The sequence below is a fragment of the Dendrobates tinctorius genome, unplaced genomic scaffold (assembly GCF_039654945.1).
Source record: "Dendrobates tinctorius isolate UK_male_01 unplaced genomic scaffold, ASM3965494v1 ptg000073l, whole genome shotgun sequence".
Lineage (NCBI taxonomy): Eukaryota > Metazoa > Chordata > Amphibia > Anura > Dendrobatidae > Dendrobates > Dendrobates tinctorius.
The window spans coordinates 7,532,560-7,553,971 of NW_027361741.1; the positions used below are offsets into that span (position 1 = coordinate 7,532,560).

General features: G+C 46.0%; 1 protein-coding gene across 3 annotated transcripts in view; it reads right to left on the reverse strand.

The window, feature by feature from the left end:
- Positions 1-286: 286 nt before the first annotated feature.
- Positions 287-21,412, reverse strand: part of KCTD10 (potassium channel tetramerization domain containing 10) — a 35,183-nt gene continuing 14,057 nt past the window's right edge. For all 3 annotated transcript variants that reach the window (XM_073582616.1, XM_073582614.1, XM_073582615.1), the window contains exons 3-7: positions 9,354-9,523; positions 8,964-9,050; positions 8,073-8,125; positions 3,546-3,741; positions 287-1,283 (exon numbers count right to left, since the gene is read on the reverse strand). In XM_073582616.1, coding sequence (XP_073438717.1) covers positions 1,065-1,283; positions 3,546-3,741; positions 8,073-8,125; positions 8,964-9,050; positions 9,354-9,523 — 725 coding nt within the window. In that variant the 3' untranslated portion in view covers positions 287-1,064. The remainder of the gene's footprint in view (positions 1,284-3,545; positions 3,742-8,072; positions 8,126-8,963; positions 9,051-9,353; positions 9,524-21,412) is intronic.

Genomic DNA, 21,412 nt, shown 5'->3' on the forward strand with positions numbered 1-21,412 from the left:
ATCCTTGTCATTCATAGGATGAAGAGCAATGTTACTAGGCAGGCAGGGAACAGTGAGCAAATTCCGATGATGACCATCAGACCACTTTCGAGTGTAGTTCTGGTCAATTTCAAGGCTTTTTTTTTTCCTTAAGGTATACAGAACTGCGTGGGGAATACAGTGAGCTTGCTGAAAGAGTATTAAAAGACAGAATGTGACGGCAACAACTTTTATAGGGAAAACATGATAACAGGTTCCTTTTAAGTAAAAGGGCTAAAGAGTTTGTAACTTAATAAAGAAACAAAAATTGAAAAGTGTCCATATTTGTGTTTATTGGGGATTAGGGACAATATAAATTATTTTATACATATAACAAGCTAATGCTATGTAAAACAAAGAAAAAATATAGAATATTAATCCTGAAATAAAAACACTAGAAGGTGCATTGCTTATCTGGGTGATAAGGATTACTCCTCATGTGGATCTCGTGAAGCCATAAATGTTTAGAAATGAAGTTATAATCCATTCATGCTCATACTGACTTTACAAAGCTCCACGGTTATGCAGCAATAGTCGCTGAATGTAAACCAATGAATACAATTTACCTCCAATATGTCTCATGGAATTAATTTTACTGAGTGGAAGTACAGAATGTTTTTCTTGGTCCACATACAGTATACAGTCAAATGTGTACCCCAGAATGTCAAGCAATGCATTAAGGCAATATATTTAGTCCATATGGACACAAATTCACCTTCGTTTTCATATCCAATACATCCTACGTCAGCACTTAGCTGGCAAGTTTACATTTATATAACAAGCAATTGCTTTGGGGTTGGGGAAATCCATACACACAATAAAAAAAAAAAAAACTCGCTCAGGGTAGGTCCCTGTCCCTTCAAAAGTGATATAAATAATAAGTCACAGAAAGTGTAACAGATGAGGCTGGACCCAAACTCACAAGCATGTGTCAATTACAATGACCTCAACCGTTACAACGGGGCTTTTCCCATGCTGATTGGGATGAATCAGAGCAGACTGGTCTGTTTTTAGGACGGAGGAATCATATTCAAGGTGGACAAGTCCTACTGGTGAAGATGAGGCCTGTCATCTGGTCGTTTGATGTGAATCCGCCTTACTCTTTCGATGCGATCCCGCTCATCATCATCATCAAGGTGATGGGAGCGTCCAGCTGCACCTCCTGTGGCCTCAAGCAAAGCATTATCTGGTCCTCGTCCATCCTGTGCCTCATATAATAAGATGTTAAGAGTCTCTTCATAGATTCTTGCTTCTGGAAACTCAACCTAAATGAAAAAATACAGGATGGTCAGTCTACCACACTGTATGCCATATACCCACGTGGTCAAATTTGTTGGTCCACTCGTGTAATGACAGAAAACCCCACAATTGTCACAGAAATAACTTGAATCTGAAAAAAGTAATAATAAATCTAAAATCTATGAAAGTGAACAAATGAAAGTCAGACCTTGCTTTTCAACCATGCTTCCACAGAACTAAAAAAAAAAAAAATATATAACTCATGAAATAGGCCTGGACAGAAATGATGGTACCCCTGAAAATAATGTGACAAAAGGGACATGTTAAATCTTGGTATGTCCACTAATTAGCATCACAGGTGTCTACAATCTTGGAATCAGTGAGTGGGCCTGTATAGAGGGCTACAGGTAGTCACTGTGCCGTTTGATGACATGGTGTGTATCCCAGTCAACATGGACCAGAGGAAGCAAAGGTTAGAGTTGTCTCAGGAGATTAGAAAGAAAATTATAGACAAACATGTTAAAAGGTGAAAGTCATAAGACCATCTCCAAGCAGCTTGATGTTCCTGTGACTACAGTTACACATATTATTCAGAATTTTAAGATCCATGGGACTGTAGCCAACCTCCCTGGACTTGGTCGCAGGAGGAAAGTTGATGACAAATCTAAGAGGCAGAAAATAAGAATGGTAACAAAAGAGTCAAGAAAAACTTCTTAACAGATTAATAGTGAACTTCAAGCTAAAGGAACATCAGTGTCAGATCGCACCATCCGTCGTTGTATGAGCCAAAGTGGACTTCATGGGAGATGACCAAGGAGGACACCATTGTTGAAAAAAAATCATAAAAAAAGCCAGACTGGAATTTGCCAAACTACATGTTGACAAGCCACAAAGCTTCTGGGAGAATGTCCTATAGACAGAGGAGACAAAAATGGAACTTATGTTGACAGACGGAAAATGAAGCATATAAATAAAAGAACACTGTCCCATCTACTGTGAAACATCGAGGGGGCTCTGTTATGTTCTGGGACTGCTTTGCTGCATCTGGCACAGGGTGTCTACAATCTGTGCAGGGTACAATGAAATCCAAGACTATCAAGGGATTCTACAGAGAAATGTGCTGCCCAGTGTCAGAACGCTTGGTTTCAGTCTCAGGTCATGGGTCTTGTAACAGGATAATGACCCAAGCTAAAAACACCCAAGAATGGCTAAGAGGAAAACATTGGAAGTGGCCTTCTATGTCCCCTAACCTAAATCCTATTGAGCATCTTTGGAAAGAGCTGAAACATGCCATCTGGAAAAGGCAACCTTCAAACACAAGACTACTGGAGCAGTTTGCTCTTGAGGAGTGGGCCAAAATACCTGTCGAGAGGTGCAGAAGTCTCATTGACAGTTACAGGAACCGTTTGATTGCAGTGATTGCCTCAAAAGGTTGTGCAACAAAATACTAAGTTAAGGGTACTATCAATTCTGTCCAGGCCTATTTCATGAGTTTTATTTTTTTTTAAATTCTGTGGAAGCATTTTTTTTTTTATTACTTTTGTCAGATTCAAGTTATTTCTGTGACCACTGTGGGTTTTTCTGTCGTTAAACGAGGGGTACCAACAATTTTGACCACGTGTGTATACAGTGTATTAACCGATATTGGTGGACTGTCTTACCCGAGATCCAAGTATGATCACCTGTTTCTCAAAATGACATTTTACAAAGTTGCAGCACTGGTCGGGTGAATAAAGACTAATCCAACATAATTGGAAGAGACTATAAAAGCAATTGTCTGGGACCATTTTACTTTTTTTTTTTCTTATGGGCCTAAAGAACTTACAAACGAGTATGCCTTCCAGGTCTGCCCAGCGGCGATCTCTGCTGGCTCAGAGTGTTCAAGGTCTGCTCCTACCAGCAATTCTGCAGTGACATCACGTCGACAGACCAGCTGCTTCTCTCCCAGTCTGCTCTGTTGACGTTGCATTGCTGCCGACGTCATGCTGATTTACAGCCAGCTGCCTAACTGTGGTGAACTGGCTGTCAATCAGGATGATGTTGGCAGAGCAGACGGAAGTGGAAGAGCTGCTCTGTTGACTTGAGGTCAATGAAGCAGAATAGCCGACAGGAGAGGTACAAGGAGCCACCACTATGCAAAAAAGCCTGTCAGTTCTTAACCCCATTAGAAAAAAATATATAATAGTCCAGAATAACTTTAAAGAAAAGTTGTAAATATGAATTACACATTTTTTCTGAGAGTACCACCTTTTCATTTGTTAAAAATGTAAATAAACCAAAACCCTTACCTTAGTTTGTTTCTTTTCTGTTGCATACACAATGGACGTACAGCACACCTCTGCAATCTTTCTCCCCTGACCATAGAATGACCAGCAGCAGATTTCATCACCAATCACATCTTTGATGAACAATACTCTCCCGTTAAACCTCAATGACAATTTGTCAAAAAGCTCAATATTCTTGAGCATGTTGTCATCAGAATTACTGCAAATAAAATGTAAAATGAGTACAATTACCAATCCTGCCATAGAGACAAAGGAACAGAACATGACAGGCTTATATTTTTCTAAATATGGAGAAAGACAATGAATGTGAATTTACACTGAAAGATTATGGTGAACGAGTGTGCTTAAGTAAGAGTGTAAACATGTTGCCGATCAAACGACAATTTGAGCAAAAAGCTGGTTCGTGGGGTTAAGTGATCTTTTGTGCTATGCAAAAGATCATCAATCTTGGTGGTGCATCTTCCTGTGTAAACAAGACATAGGCTGCCATTGTTCTCGGCAGCGCATGTGCAATAAGCGATCATTACAGATTGTTCAGTGCGCATGGCTTATTGCAATCTTCCAGTGTAAACAGACCATTATAGCCATTTACTGATTATACTGTACAGACCAAAAGTTTGGACACACCTTCTCATTCAAAGAGTTTTCTTTATTTTCATGACTATGAAAATTGTAGATTCACTCTGAAGGCATCAAAACTATGAATTAACACATGTGGAATTATATAATTAACAAAAAGTGTCCATGAGAGGTGTGCTAAGTATTTTTCGTGTCGATCGGATTTGTATTTCTTGCGCAATTTGCGTTTGAAATTTTTTTTTCCCGTCATTGGAATGCACTGTCTCCAATGCTTTTCAATGGGAAATGACAAAACATGCTCTGAGGCGATTGAAATGGCAGTTAAGCTCATTGATATGCGCAGGCAGACCCAGTTACTATGCCAACGCTTACAAACTTCACATGACCCCCAGGACAGAGCTTCTGCAACATAATATCAGCTCTTAACCCCTTAATGTCCAATGACGGACACAGTCCGTCATCAGACATTTCCCCTGCTTTGATGAGGGCTCCGGCGCTGAGCCCGCATCAAAGCCGGGACATGTCAGCTGTTATGAACGCGCACGCGCCTATTAACTAGTTAAATGCCGCTGTCAAAGCTGACAGCGTGCATTTAAATAGCATTTCCAGCCGCCGGGCCGGAAATGACGTCACCGCCGACCCCCGTCACGTGATCGGGGGTCGGCGTCATGTTGCCTGGACAACCAGAGGTCTCTATGAGACCTCTATGGTTGTTCCAGGCATATGGCTTTCAGCGTCACCCGGTGGTCGGCGCTGAAAGCACAGCAGTAAATCTGCCACATATGGGCGATCTGCTCATCGCCCATATGTAGCAGAGCCGATCGGGTTGCGCAAGCTTCTAGCCTCCTATGGAGGCTATTGAAGCATGCCAAAAGTAAAAAAAAAAAATGTTTAAAAATAAAAAAAAAATCCCACATACACATATTAGGTATCTCCGCGTTCAGAATCGCCCAATCTACAAATAAAAAAAAAAACATTAACCCGATCGCTAAACGGCGTAGCGAGAAAAAAATTAAAAACGCCAGAATTACGTTTTTTTGGTCACCAAGACATTGCATTAAAATGCAATAACGGGCGATCAAAAGAACGTATCTACACAAAAGTGGTATCAATAAAAACGTCAGTCCGGCACGGAAAAAATAAGCCCTCACCCGACCCCAGATCATGAAAAATGGAGACGCTACGGGTCTCAGAAAATTGCGCAATTTTTTTTTTTTAGCAAACTTTGGAATTTTTTTTCACCACTTAGGCCTGTTTCACACTTCCGTTTTTGTGTCCGCCAAACGGATCCGTTTCCGTTTTTTTGACGGAAACTGATGCAAACGGATCCGTTTTTTAAAAACGGATCCGTTTTTTTGACGGATCCGCGGTAACCGTAATGGAAGTCTATGGGACAAAAAAAACGGATCCTGCAAAAAATGGCGGATCCGTTTTTTTACGGAAAACAACGGATTTTGACGGATTTGAAAAAACGGAAGTGTGAAACAGGCCTTAGATAAAAGAGGACATAGACATGTTTGGTGTCTATGAACTCGTAATGACCTGGAGAATCATAATGGCAGGTGAGATTTAGCATCTAGTGAACCTAACAAAAAAGCCAAGCAAAAAACAAGTGTGGGATTGCACTTTTTTGCAATTTCACCGCACTTGGAATTTTTTTCCCGTTTTCGAGTACACGATATGGTAAAACCAATGATGTCATTTAAAAGTACAACTCGTCCCGCAAAAAATAAGCCCTCACATGGCCATATAAACAGAAAAATAAAAAAAGTTATGGCTCTGGAAAGAAGGGGAGGGAAAAATGAAAATGTAAAACCAAAAATACCCCTGGTCATTAAGGGGTTAATTAAAGCAACCCACAGCACAAATGCAAATCTAGCTTCATCACATGACGCATGCCCGGGGGAGAATGTCGCCAAAGTTGATTTAGAAGAAGCCCAGTGAGCCAAACTAGCTCTTAAAGGGCCGACACGCCAAATCGGAGGCTGAGCCACCCCGGCCTCCAAACCGGAGGCTCATCGACCCCGGCCTCCAAACCGGACCCTGAGGGGCCCCGCCCACAAAGCCGGACCCTGAGGGGCCCCGCCCACAAAGCCGGACCCTGAGGGGCCCCGCCCACAAAGCCGGACCCTGAGGGGCCCCGCCCACAAAGCCGGACCCTGAGGGGCCCCGCCCACAAAGCCGGACCCTGAGGGGCCCCGCCCACAAAGCCGGACCCTGAGGGGCCCCACCAACAAAATCGGACCCTGAGGGGCCCCACCCACAAAATCGGACCCTGAGGGGCCACACCCACAAAATCGGACCCTGAGGGGCCACACCCACAAAATCGGAGCCTGAGAGATCCCCGCCAATAATTCAAGCCCTGAGGAGCCCAGGCCAAGGAATCAGATCCTGAGGGGCCCCACCCACCAAATCAGACCCTGAGGCCAAAGTGGCACCTGAGAGGCACTCACAGTTAAAACTGATCCTGAGTTGAAAGTCTTGCAGGGGCAGCAGGCAAGTCTCTTAAAAGGGGCAGCATGGGCACCATTTCAAACCACTATCTGTACTTCCTTCAGGAAATACACATCTAGTCTTATTTCTAATATCCACAGCTGTGAAACAGCATAAAAATGGTGTTTTAATTCAGGCTACTGTGAAGAGATCAACTGCTATTCATAGATCTGTGAGTAATAATTTATTTCATTTACATTTTTATTAGAAAGAAATATATGGATACTGACCCTCACAAGTGTGTGTATGCTGGTATATAAAGTAAAGACAAAGTGTAAACATATTTCCAAAAAGCCACAGCAAACACCAGTGTTCACATCAGCCTTGAAGCTTGAGTCACGGATTCTGTGAAAATGCTATTAATGCCTGAGGGCAGGTTGGTGTTCGTCGTAACAGATCCTACATTGCCATTATTTTGGTTCTTCTCTAATAATGGCTTAGAACAGAAATAACAATGTGAGTGTGAACAGGGTGTTGTTTGTGAAACTACTGTATTTTCGAGCGTATAAGACGACTTTTTAACCCCTGAAAATCTTCTTATAAGTCAGGGGTCGTCTTATACGCCAGGTGTCGTCTTACACGCTGAGTGCATATGGTGGGGGAGTGGTCCCGATGAAGAAGGGAGGGTGTAAGTGGTGTTATCCCCCTTTTACCTCATTGGTGGCAGCGGTGCGGCGGCTCCTCCTTTAGCAGTGTGGTGGCTTTTCCTGGGGGTCGACGCAGCTCCTCTTTGTCCAGCATGGGGGCGCTGTGCTGGGGGGCGGCTGCGGCGGCTCTCTGTCCAGCGTCGGGGCTCCTCCGGCATTTCCCCAAAGCCCGGAGGCCCAAGGCAGCTCCATTGCTGTGATGCGGTGGCCTCCAGGAAAATGGCCGCCGAAGCCCACGCATGCTCAGATTCAGATTTCTTTCCAAGATCTCGGGAGACAAGATCTGAATCAGCATGCACGGGCTCCAGCGGCCATTTTCCCGGAGGCCTCCGCATCGCAGTAATGGAGCTGCCTGGGCCTGCGGGCTTTGGGGAAATGCCGGAGGAGCCCCGACGCTGCCCAAAGAGCCGCCGCAGCCGCCCCCCAGCACAGCGCCCCCACGCTGGACAAAGAGGAGCCGCCACCGCCGACCCCTAGCGCAGAGCCCCCACACTGCAGATGGAGGAGCCACCGATCCCCAGCACAGAGACCCGCAGATGGCACCGATGACACCAATGAGGTAAAAGGAGGATGATAACTCCACTTACACCCTCCCTTCGTCATCGGGACCACTCCCCCGCCATATGCAGATTGCGCCGCACTCGGCATATAACATGACACACTGCATATAAGAAGACCCCCCCGACTTTTAAGAAGATTTTCTATTTTAACTGGAAAAGTTGGGGGTCGTCTTATACGCTGGAAAATACGGTATCTACAAACCCTTTCCGAGATCATGCTCCTTTTAAGGGGTACAAAGAGGAACCCCTACCTGGTATAGGAATACTTGTTGTTGCTTCTGTTGTAAAGTAACTTGACAGCAGGCTGTGAGGAGAAAACAAGCAGATCTCAGTAATATCACCAACAACTACGGCAACAGCATTCTGTGCAACATTCATATATTAGTATTTAGATAATTCTCCATGCTGGCCATCCGTAGTAAAAGCTCCACAATAAATTCCTTCTGTGATAGAGTCATTATAACATGTAGATTGCAAATGATCACAAACTTTTAGTAAGTATCAAGTAAGTGCAAGAAAAACTATTAGGCTATGTGCACACGTTGCGGATTCTGCTGCGTTTCCGCAGCGCTTTTGGCCCTGCGGAAACGCAGCAGTTCCGCAGACATGGTACAGTACCATGTTAGCCTATGGCATTTCAAATCCGCTGTGCTCACGCTGCATTTTTTTCCGCATGGTTTTGCTGCGGTTTACAAACCACAGCATGTCAATTCTTTGTGCGGATTCCGCAGCGGTTTCACATCTTTAACATAGTAGATGTGTGAAACCGCAGGGCAAAACCGCAGGTCACTTTACCTGCGGATCCGCGCAGAAAAACCCGCAGGTGAATCCGCAGCGTGTGCACATAGCCTTACACTATCAAGTAGAGATGGGTAGATGGATTTGCAGGACTCTGGTCATTGGCCAGACACTATTGGTGTGGCCGATAGACCGAAGTCCTGCAAATCGATCTGCCCATCTTTACTTGCAAGGTAAACACTTATGTCCTGTCATGAAAGAACTATACAGCTATCCATCTATATATACACATACATATTCTATATAAGTATATATGGATAGCTAGCTGTATGTATATAAACACACACACCCTCTTAAAGCAGCAACACATTACTTCAGAACCAACGTCCATGTGTGTTTCTGACCTTATTAGATGTAGCTATCAACTTCTGCTCCTCTTTTGATGACGTGATCACTGGGACTTTGCAGAAAGGTTCATATACATCTTTATTCTGTTGAAGGAAAACATTATGGAAGATTAACCCAATGTTATTACATAACTTCCATTATAAAGTAGGAATGACTTAAATAGCTGAACAAAGTCTTATTCCTAAGGAAACAGAAGAAACATTAGAAAATATCAGCCACCTAAAATACCGTAATGGTAATTACATGTAAGAATTTACATGTTTAGGAGACATTGCCAGCTACTGGAATCCTCTGGAGCAAATTGTATAAATTGCAATGATTTTCTTAGGCATCCTGTGCCTAGCATTACTGGATATCACAAAATAAAGCTTTCCCAGAGATCTCACCTGAAGAGACGCTTGACATTCATCTGCCAGCCCTTGCACCAAATAATACTTTGCTTCCGCCAAGAGTTCCTCAATTTCTCTTCGCGTTTCTGGAAGTGGAACAGCTCCATCTCTCAGGTAATTTAATATGGTCCCAAAGTGCTTCCCGCATCGGTCTATAAGAATCCAACCTTAATGGAACACAAGGGCAATTTAACACATACATTTGAACTATGAAATGGTTGCAAAAACCTAACAGTAATTGTATTTCCAGGAACCCATCCTGACAGCACCATGGAGAATACCAAAGTATGATGATCTAGGGTGGGACCACTGCATGAAGAACCTTCCTATCAAAGGCTAGTTGCCCTTAGACTACCTCTAGCTTATGTTTCGAGTAGGTATTTAGACTAGAACAAGTTGCGGCTTTACAAATCTGATCCACTGAAGCCCCTCTCTTTCTCAGCCCATGAAGTAGCTATGGCCCTAGTTGAATGGGTCATAAGGGTATTTGGGGGAGATTTTCCCTGAGCCTCAAAGGCTAGCTATTGTGGATTTAGTCGCTCTTTTACCCCTATTTAAACCCCCATATTGCACAAACAAGTTTGTGTCCTGCCTTCAGGCCTTAGTTGCTGCTAGGTATTTAGAAACCGTCTCTCTAACATCTAGGTAATGAAAGGACTGTTCCTTCAGGTTTCTAGGGTGCTGGCAGAAGGAGGAGAGGGAGGAATACTGAGTTGAGCCTCAAGACTAGTCGATCCTCAAACACCTGTAAATATAGGTTCTGAATAGATAGGGCTTGTAATTCCCCTATTCTTTTGGCCGATGTGATTGCTACCAGGAAAGCAGTTTTAAATGAGAGCCTACTAATGTCCATGTCATCTGCTGGTTCATATGGGCGTTTACAAAAGTGCGTTTAGTACTAGGTTAAGATCCCAAGGAGAGAGACTTCCTTACAGAAGGCTTCAGCCTCTGTATAGCTCTAGAGAACCTAGCTATCCTGGGGTAGGTGGACAGGGGAGAGTCAAAAAATACGCTAAGAGCCGAGATCTGTACTCTCAAAGTGCTTAGTCAAAGGCCCTTCTTGAAACCCGTCTGTAAGGGTTTTGGGGATGTTCGGGAGGGATGTATCTACCGATGTTTCTCCGCAATAAATGGATAAGCGCTTACGGATTTTGTTGTATGTAGCAGAGGTCACGGGCTTTCTGCTTGCTTGAAGGCTAGAAATTACTTTGTTGGACAATCTTTTTGACTTCAGGACCTGCCTCTCAGGATCCATGCTGAGAGCTGAAGACTGTCTGGGTTGTGGTGGAGAACTGGGCCCTGGAGATATTTTCTTCTTGGAAGGAGGTAGGGGTCTTCTTGGAAGGAGGTAGGGGTCTTCTTCGAAGGAGGTAGGGGTCTTCTTCCGTCATTTTCTTCAGCAGAGGGAACCAACTCCTCTTTGGCCAGAAGGGCACCACCAAGACAATCTTCGCCCTTTCCTCCTGTACTTTCCTGAACACCCTTGGGACAAGAGAAGGGGGGGGGGGGGAAGCATAGGACAGCCCCTCTCCCCATGGGTGGGACAGTGCGTCGACTCCTGCTGAACTGTCTAGGGGGTTTAGGGACCTGCATTCTCTCTGGCTGCGAACAGATCCACTCGTGGCACCCCCCCCCATCACTGACACAGCATACTGAACACTTCCTCGTTCAGCTCCCACTCCATAGGTGATAACTTTTGTCTGCTCAAAAGTCTGCCACCTGGTTTCCGGATCCTCCAGGTGTACTGCAGAGATGGATAAGACCGCTGCTTCCACCCATCTGAAGATTTTCTTGGCCAGGTGGTGAGGTGCAGGATGTTTTGGTCCCCCTTGATGACATAGGAATGCCACCGCCGTCCCGTCATGTTGTCAGACAGGATCTCTATGTGTCTGTCCCTGACTATCGACTGGACCTGCAGTAGTACCTTCTATACTGCGTACAGCTCCCTGAAATTCGAGGACCTGGATCCCATCTCTGGACTCCATTCTCCTTGGAAATATCTCTCTTCCACATGGCCGCCCCAGCCTAGCAGACTTGTGTTGGTGGTGACCACAACACATGGGGAGAGAATCCACAGAACTCCTGCCTGGAGGCTTTCCGGAGTGGTCCACCAACGTAAGGATTCCCTTACTGGGAGAGATAGGGGCATCACTTTGTCCAGCGACAGTTGACGTCTGTAGCAGGAGGATAGAATCACGCCCTGAAGCTCCAGAGAGTTGAACTGACTCCACCGTATGCAGGGGATACAAGATGTCATCAGTCCCAAGATTCTCGTTGCTTCCCTGAAGGAGCAGTGGCTTTCTGTAAACTGGTGGATTCTTTCCACCATGGGGTGCTGTTTTACTTCTGGCAAGAAAGATGTTCTCAATCAAGAGTCTAGTAAGACCACTAGGAATTTCTTCCTGGGTTCTGGAACCAGGTCCGACTTCTCCCAATTTATGACCCATCCCAGCTTCTGAAGCGTGGAGATCGAGATCTGGCAATGGTCCCTGAGCTGTTCCTTGGAGCTGGACATCATCAGGAAGTCGTCTAGATAGAGGACCTATGATGATATCCCGTTTCCTTAGGTAGGCATCTACCTCCGCCACCAGCTTGGTGAATACCCTGGGTGCTGAGGCTCGGCCAAAGGGAAAACATCGGAACTGCTAGGGACGGACCCTCCCTTGGACCCTCAGAGCAAACCTTAGGAATCTCTGGTAAGCATTGACTGGAAAGTGATAGTAGTCGTTCTTTAAATCTAGGGTACACATTACCATATTTTTTGTCTATAAGAGGAATTGTAGATTTGATGGATTCCATCTTGAACTTCTTGTATCTTATGCATTGGTTTAAGGACTTGAGGTTTATTATCATCCTGCTCTCTCCTGAGGGTTTCTTTACTGAGAAGAGGCTGGAATAATGGCCATTGCACTTTTCCTGCTCAGGAACCGGGACTACCGCTCCGATCTTAGTCCTGGACAACTGACCACATGGGTTAAGCGGCTGACTGAAGGCAGGAGTTCGTTATGATGAACGTTTTGGGGGGTAGATGGGTGAACTCTATTTTGCAGCCGCGGGAGACTCTAAGATCCAAAGATTTTCTGAGATCTCCCGCCAGCCCCCAGGAACCGCTCTAGCCGTCCCCCTACTCTCATGGCGTCACTTTCTACCTGAGCCTGAACCAAAAATGGAGTTCTTACCCCTACCTCCCTTGGGGTAACTCCATCTGCCTGTTTTTCCTTTCCCCTTTAGCCTGAATTCTGGCTAAGTTGGGGCCTACGAAAGGGCTGATATTTCTTTGGTTTCTCCTCAGGAAACCCCCTTCTTTTTGTCTGAGGCCATTTCTAGAATATCATCCAGAACAGGCCCAAACACTATTACCCGAGAAGAGAATGGAACAGAGCTTATTTTTTGGACTGAGTGTCCCACGACCAATTCTTTAACCAGATAGCCCTTCGGGCAGCATTGAACAAAGACCCATTCCTGGCTGCGAATCATACAGATTCTGCCAACGTGACAGCCATGAAACAGGTCGCCATTTTCAGGAGGGAAAGGGTTTTAGGACGGTTTTCTTGGGAGTCTTAGATCTCAAATGTTCTTCTAAGTCGTCGACCCATAAGTTCATGGACCGAGCCACCGAGATTGCCGTGATGTTGGCGCGGATTATGGCTGCTGAGGTTTCCAAGGTTCTTTTAAGGAGACTATCCGCCTTCAGGTCCATGGGTTCTTTCAAGCTGGAGGAATCTTCAAATGGGATTGAAGTTCTCTTCGCCACTTTGGCTACCGGAACGTCTATCTTAGGGATGTCTTCCGGCTCAAAGGGTAAGCGGACCTTAAAGTCTCTCGGAATGACCAGTCTTTTTTCTGCATCCTCCCATTCCTCCATGATCATAGAATGAATGTAGCTGTTGACTGGGAACACCCTAAATCTCTGGGATCGTAACCCCCCCAAACATCTCGTCTGTACGGAGAGGGGTTTTGGTGTTTCCTCCACCTGCATCGTACCTCGTACCGCACAAAGCAGTTCATCCGTGTCATCGGAGAAAAAAAGGTACCTTTCTTTCCTCTGGTGGGTCAGTAAAGACTTCCCCTTCCTCCTGGATTCATCCGGCATCTCATCTTCAGAGGACACACTTCTGCTTCTTTGGTCTTTTACGGGACCCTCCCTGGGATTCGAATTGTGAGGTATGAGAGTATACTATCCCATGGTGAGGGGGAAAAAAAAAAATCGGGATGTGAAGGTAAGCATCCTGGATGTCTATGGATGCTAGGAACTCTTTCTCCATTGAGACGATGACTGAACAGAGTGATTCCATTCTGAACCGTCACACTCTTGTTTAACAGTTTTAGGTTCAGTATGAGCCGCACTGTTCCGTCCTTTTTCGGAACCACAAATAGGTTTGAATAAAAACCCTTGAACCTTTCATTTTGAGGAATAGGGATAATGACCCCGTCCTTTGAGCGCATTTATGGCTCGGAAAAAAGCTGTTGCCTTTGTCTTGGGAGGAGAAGACAGGAAAAAACTTGTTGGTGGGAGAGAAGAAAACTATTTTGTATCCGGAGGACACCAGATCTCTGACCCACTCGTCGTGAATGACCAAGCCAGGCTTGACAGAACAAAAGTAGACGACCGCTGTTGTGAATTCTCTCTCTGGCTTCCCTCTGGTGATTACTGAAGATAGTGGAACTGGTCAGATTGAGAGTTCTCTTTCTGGGCTCCCTCTGGTGGTCACTGAAGGTAGTGGAGCCGATCTGATTGACAGAGGCTTGCCACCTGATAATGAGGAAGATGATTGGAGAGCTGGGGTTTCTGACTGGGATTTGAGACAGCTGACTCCCTCTATCCCTGCTGGTGATTTTCTTCCTGTGCCTCCTGAGGTCTGATGTCTCCTGCTCTTTCTCAGCATGTTCAGCTAAGTGGTTCGTTTGCTATTCTGTTTGCATTTGATCTGGTTTTGTTTATCTCTGCTTTGTGCGGGTCAGCTAGCTCCGGCTGGGGCTGTGCTGAATCACCGCCCATATGTTACTGCATGTGCCAGTTTGTTTTGTCCCCTTTTATATTGGTCTCTTTTTGCTTTGCTTTCAGAATATACCAGAGTGCTGATATAGTGAGGGGCGAAGTCGTGCGACTTCAGTGTTTTTGTGCATCAGATGTGTTGGACTTTTTGCAGGGTCTTTCCTTTCCTGTCTTGTCTAGTCAGTGTGGGCCCCATTGTTTGCTCAGTCTATTTTTCTGCCTGCGTTTGTGTTTTCATCTTGTCTCACCGACAATATATGTTTGGGGGCTGCTCCGGGGTAGTTTAGATTTCCCCTTTCTTGCTTTAGGCTTAGTTAGCTCTCCGGCTGTGCCGAGGCGTCTAGGATCATCGTAGGTACGCTCCACGGCTACTGCTAGTTGTGTGGACAGGATCTGGGGTCTGCATCCGCTTAGTTACCAACCTCTCTGGTTTTCTGTGGCTTAGCCTGGGCCTGCTATCCTCCTCGGTGCCCCATTCATAACAGACCGCCTACTTTGTTGGTGCCCACCGGATATCGCACTAAGTCATTGTGTAGAGGATCTAATGTGATCTGGTTCCCTTGGATCCAGACTGTCTTGGCCTGCTCTTCCAGGAATGGGTGGGTCAGTATCAGACCTGGGAACCTCTATCCCTACGCGGGGCCCGCCCTGATCCAGTAGAGACGGTTGTAGAGGACCAGGTGGGGTTTCTACGAAGAGTCCGGGTCCGAACTTCTTGTTGTTGGCTCCGAAATGGCCGAATGGGCCTCTGCTGGGAAAGGAACTTACTCTTCCCTCCATTAGTGTCACAGATAAGTTGATCCAGTTTTTCTCCAAATAAATGACAATTCTGATAGGGCAGAGAGGTTAAGGACTCTTTGGAAGCAGAATCCGCTTGCCAGTCTCTGAGCCATAGTGCCCTCCTAATGGGGATGGCGTTTGCTGCTGCTTGTGCAGCGCAGATGGCCGCATCCAAAGAAGCAGACACCACGAAATCCCCGGCCCAAGATATCTGGCTAGCGAGGCATGGTGCCTCAGGGGGGAGATCAGTTTCCTGAATGGCTGCAGTCAAAGTCTCAGCCCAAGAGACCACAGCCTTAGCCACCCAGGTTGCGGCAAAGGACGGAAAGAGCGCAGCTCGAGAGGCCTCAAAGACTGACCGAGCAAGGTTGTCAATTTAACCGTCAGTAGGATTTTTGATTGCGGAGCTATCGGACAAGGATAGAAGTGTTTTAGATGCAAGCCGCGATACTGGGGGATCCACTGGTGGGGGCGACAGTAACCAATTCTTACTTAAATCAGGAGCAAAGGGATATCTTCACTCAATGGGCCTCTGCCCTATGAAATGCTTGTCTGGTCGATCCCCATGTCTTTTAACAATATCATTAAACTCGGGGTGATTGTCAAACACCCTGTCTGTGAGAGCGTTTAGTCCTCTTAAAAGACACAGCGTGATCTGGGATAGATACAGGTTCTTCGTCCACCCACAGTCTTGTTGACTAACTCAATGAGGGAATCAACTTTCTCCTTATAATTCTGCGAGTCCTGATCTAAGGACGCATCAGATTCGTATTCTGAATCATGTTCACTACAAACCCCTGGAGAGGGAGAGCGAGAAGCCGAACTTACAGAAGCCGAAGCACGAGAAAGTTCGGGGGATGTGCCATGGGTACTTTTTCTAGAAGCATGAGCACTTTTTGATTAAGTACGACCCCTGCTGGATGATGATTCTTGTCCGTTGGAAAGGTTTACCGCAACTGACAAACGGACGCCCTGACTTGAGGAGGGGTCCCGGAGAGAGTCTATTGCCTTGGCCAGAGAAGCCATAGACCGTGACAGGGAAGTATCCCATTCAGGGGGACTAGGCCCACCAGGGTCGGTAGCGGTGGCGGGTGGCTCCTGGGCAGATATCGGGTCACTGGCCGTGTAGAACGGAGTATTGTGGCCTCGGGGCAAAGAAATATTGCAAGTGGTACATGAGGCAAAGAACACTGTGTTTTGTTAGCCTTTTTGGATGCTTTAGATTGAAACATAATGTACCTTGGAGTCCCTTAGAAAGCTGATGCACTGAGAAAGGGAGAATGTATGTGCAGAGGAAGGGTTAAGCTATGATTCTGCAGCTTACCCAGTGTCTTGTGTCCTCAGGGGAGATGCCGCTGTCCGCAGTGCTTCTGTCAGCGCTGCTGTCCTGATGTCCCTGCTGCTGTCAGTGTCCAGGCTCTCAGGCTTGCTCTGGCGGAGGTGTAGGAAGATGGCCGCCGAGACTAGGAAGACGCTTCTTGTTTAGAACGAGAAGCACCAGAACGTGAGGATGGCGCCACCCCGGTAGGCGGGGCCATGTAAAACGTGGCCTAGCCCAGCTAGAAGCCGGGGACTAAATCTCTGGAGCTGGGTGAAAGTGCGGGACGCGGTTGTTCGCTGAGCACCCGTCGATGCTGGCCAGAAGCTAAGGGGGGGACCGGAATCTCGGGGCCGCCGGGGGGGAAACCCGAGGGCTGAAGCGGTGCACAAAACACCGCCAGACACTGGGACACCTCCCCGGGACCAGGACCCCCTTCTCTGCACCCGGATGGAGCCTCTGTCTACTAGCTGCAGTCTTACGGAATGCCATGGTGATGATGTAGCAGAGCCGGAGCTGCAGGTGTGCTGGTCCTAGAGTTCACTCTCAATCCACCATCCCCATAGACGGGGGTGGAGAGAACCTGCCTCCATCCACCATCCACTTTCAATCAGTGGTAATGCAGTGGGGGCTGCACGGACGCCAGTGGAGGGACTCTGAACATCCTGTGAGTTAACTACCATGGATGGGACAGGGCAAGTTGTCCGGCTATAGGCCTGGCTCCAGGAGAGGATACATGGAGGCGACACTCCATGTGCTCGCCTGTTGCTGGTGTGGGGAGATCGGGACCTGAAGGAACCGTCGCCCCTAAAGTGAACTCAGGCATGGCTTTCCATCGACACAGGAGATTGTACGGGGAGGCGACACTCCGTATTCTCGCCTGTTGATGATTCGGGGAGATCGGGACCCTGAAGGGACCCGTCGCCCCTTCACTCTGTGAGGTAAAAAGTAAAAATAAAAATACATTAAAAGGGTAACATAAAAACGTTGGGGTCTGAATGACCAGACCCAAGTGCCTCCTACAGATACTAAGCAAGAACTGGTTCAGGCTGGAGCCAGCAGAGGGTGTACACTGCAGAGGACAAGTTAATCTTTCTATGTTCACTCAGTGTCCTCCTAGTGGCAGCAGCATAACACTCACTGTCCTGTGTCCCCCAATGAGGCGTAGGAGAAAGTGGGTGTTGCTTTGCAAGCTTACTCACATGCCCCTGGGCTTTGTTCCAAGCCAATGTCTGTTTTAGTGGAATCATCCATGTAGGATTTTGTGGTATGAAGTCCTAGCCAACAGTAGGCCAGCCAGCACACACGTGGACCCTATTTATATGATACCCATCTTGGCAGAAGTCCTTGCCGGATCCCCTTCCTGCATTCCTCTGTGGAATGCACGCTGGAACACACATCGGCCACAACCTGGAAGTGCTCTACTCGATAACGTTGCAGGAAGCGCGTCTGCAGGGCTTGCAGTATGAAGGAGGCAGACACCCAAGCCGAGAATCCCCAGGCAGGGGGAAGCGTCTCGCAACTCAGGAGCAGCACTTCAGAGGTAAGCTGTGGGACCCCCCATCAGAGGGTGTCAGCCGCAGATCGCTTGATAGCAGGAAGGGAAAGGCTGGGCCCCTCGATCCATGCTGATCTGCCCGATGCGGCCAGGGATAGGAGCTTCCTTTCATCGTTCCTATCCTCACTGGGACAGGAAAAAACACTGAGGGGTGGAGATGGAGGGTCCCTTTTGATCTTTTGTTGTTTCATGTCTCAATGAGGAGAAGAATGACATTCTCCATGGTGCTGTCAGGATTGGTGAACTAGAAGAAGAGTTCGGGTGTTGAACTGGCCGCCTGCAGTCCAGATCTTTCACCAATAGAAAACATTTGGTGAATTATTAAACAAAGCATCAAAGACCCACAACTGTTGAACAGCCAGAATCCTACATCAGACAAGAATAGGACAACATTTTTCTCCGATCACTGCAGCATTTGATCTCACTTAGAGAGGTTTACAGACTGCTCTTAGAAGAGGTTGCTGAACATGGCACTTTCCCAACTTCTTTCAGATGTGTTGCTGCCATCAATTTCTAAATTAATTTTTTTTCAATTGAAATGGAAAAATGTCTTTCACTTTCTGATCTTTGTTGTACTGTTGTGAATAATATATGACTATAAGATTTCCCAATCAATTAATGCATGTTTTCTTTATATTTTTTAAAACCCCAATTCAAAGTTTTCTGGAATTGGCGTTGTATAACAATCGCACCATGTATTGATAGAATCACATTGTGCTTTTTTTTTTATTGGCTATTCTACTTTTGTAGGACCTCTGATGGTTATGACCGGGTCGGTAACCTTTCTTTATCTGAAGAAGATCGATACTCTGATCGATGCAGTATGGGGTTTAGCACTGTCTTGTTGAAATATGCAAGGCCTTCCCTGAAATAGTTGGTGTCTGGATGAGAGCGTATGTGGTTCTAACTCTCAATATAATGTTCAGCATTGATGGTGTCTTTCAAAATGAGCAAGCTGCCCATGCTAGGCACTAATGCAAGCCCAAATCATCAGAGATACTGGCATTCGAATTGTGCACTGATAACAAGCTGGATGAGTCAGCATGATATAGCTGTAACTTGCATTCAGGACTGTGGAGTCGGTAAGCCAAACCTGCGACTCCGACTCCTCAATTTCCCTTACACCGACTCCGACTCCAACTCCGACTCCACGACTCCGACTCCCACACATATTGCTTATATTTAAGTGAAAAATTTATTGTAGTACAATGTGAACCTCAGACATTTAATCATTTTTATGATCCAATAATCAAGATATTTAGATAGCAGAGAATATATATTGGTGTACTACCCGGTTTTCATTCTTTTTGGTACAGATACGATATGGATAGACAGATATGGATAAATGGATAGATAGAGCAGATTTCTAATCTGCTTTTGCTATTGAAAACATTATCTATGAGCTCAAAAACCTTTCAGGTGATGCGGTTTTTTAAAAAGATGATCAGCTTTTGCAGCGGAAAAACGTATCCTCAAAAAACACAGGAAAAACGCTGTGTGTGAATGTAGCCTTAGATCAGGAATAGAACAGCCATTTATAGGATATTTCATAACTTTCCCAAACTCCTATTAAAAAATATTCAGCACATCCTGCATTGAATTACTGTACCCAATTTATTATATATTTTAGGAGTCGGAGTCGGTCCATTTTATACCGACTCCAACTCCGACTCCACGAAAATGAGCACCGACTCCACGACTCCGACTCCACAGCCCTGCTTGCATTTGTGGATTACATGGAGAACTGTGTTCACGTACAATGATTTCTGTATGTATTCCTGAGCCCATGTAGCAATTTGCAAGCAAAATCATGCTTATTTTAAGAATGGCGCGTCTTGGTAAGAGGACGTCACTCCAGGTTCCAGATAGCTGGGTGAATTGGTCTCCTGTTATTGCAGGCACTGTCCCCTACTTATTTATGGGCTTTGTATTGGGTCTGAGTATACCATATCCTTGGCACATCTCACTGGTAGATCCTACTTTACTATTTTTAGCTCCATTGATCTGATATCAGCACTCACCTTATTTATTTTACTCATTTATATAACGCCATTAATCCCACAGCGCTTTACAGACATTATTGGCACTGTCCCCAATGGGGCTCACAATCTAAATTCCCTATCAGTATGTCTTTGGAGTGTGAGAGGAAACCGGAGAATCCGGAGTAAACCCACGCAAACACAGGGAGAACATACAAACTCCTTAAAGTGCTGCAAGGCTACAGTGCTAATCACTGAGCCACCGTGCCGCCATAAGGTTCCATATGTGGTCTTGCAGTATAGGTTTCCGTTCTCTCTGCAATTTTGCTATTACGGCTTTTTATATATCAATTACATGTACTCTGTCCTCATTTTGTCAGTGTGGACTTTACCTTTTGCTCCATAGTGTGATGGTTTACAGTTTGGTATAACTTGTTTATATACTATGCATATTATTCACCTTACATCTATATACATATTAGGGTGCCAAGGAAAGTCTTAGTTACTCACCGGTTAACGGTATTTTTCGGAGTCCATGACAGCACCACCTGAGAGAGGGGATCCGCCCTTCTTAGGAACAGGAAAACCTACAGATACAAAAGGGCAGCACCTCTCCCACGCATCAGTTGGATTACAGAGTATAAAAAGAGGACCTCCAAGGTTAATGCATGATTATATGTACAACAATATCAATACTTAAATCTTTATCACCCGTGGATATGTACAAAGGGAAGACGTGCACACCCAAATTAACTAAGGGAAGGGAATCTATGGGTGCTGTCATGGACTCCGAAAAATACCGTTAACCGGTGAGTAACTAAGACTTTATTCGGTCGTCCATGACAGCACCACCTGAGAGAATTACAGAGAGTAATCACTACTTTAGGGGGGGACTAAAGCCTGCAGAACCCTGATACCGAAGGAGAGGTCTGCAGAGGCACCCAAGTCTAGTCTATAATGACTATAAAAAGTGCTCGGAGAGGACCAAGTGGCCGCCTTACAAATCTGGTCGATGGAGACTTCCGACCTCTCGGCCCACGACTCTGGTGGAATGCGCCTTCAATTTCTCCGGAGCTACTCTACCTTTTGAGGCATAAGCTAACGAGATTGCTTCGCTAATCCACCTGGCTAGTGTACTTTTGGACACCCTAAGACCTTTCCTAGGGCCTTCGTAGGAGACAAAGAGAGCATTGTCTTTCTTCCAGGTATCGGTAGCTGCTAGATACTCCAAGAGGCATCTCCTAACATCTAAAGTGTGTAGCTCCTCCTCTTTCTCATTAGTTGGTTTAGGGAGGAAGGATGGAAGGACTATTTCCTGCGACCTATGAAAGCTGGAGGCTACTTTTGGTAAATACGCTGGGTCGGGTCTAAGTATTACCCTATCCTCCTTTACCTGAAGAAAAGGTGGGCGCCTAGACAATGCCT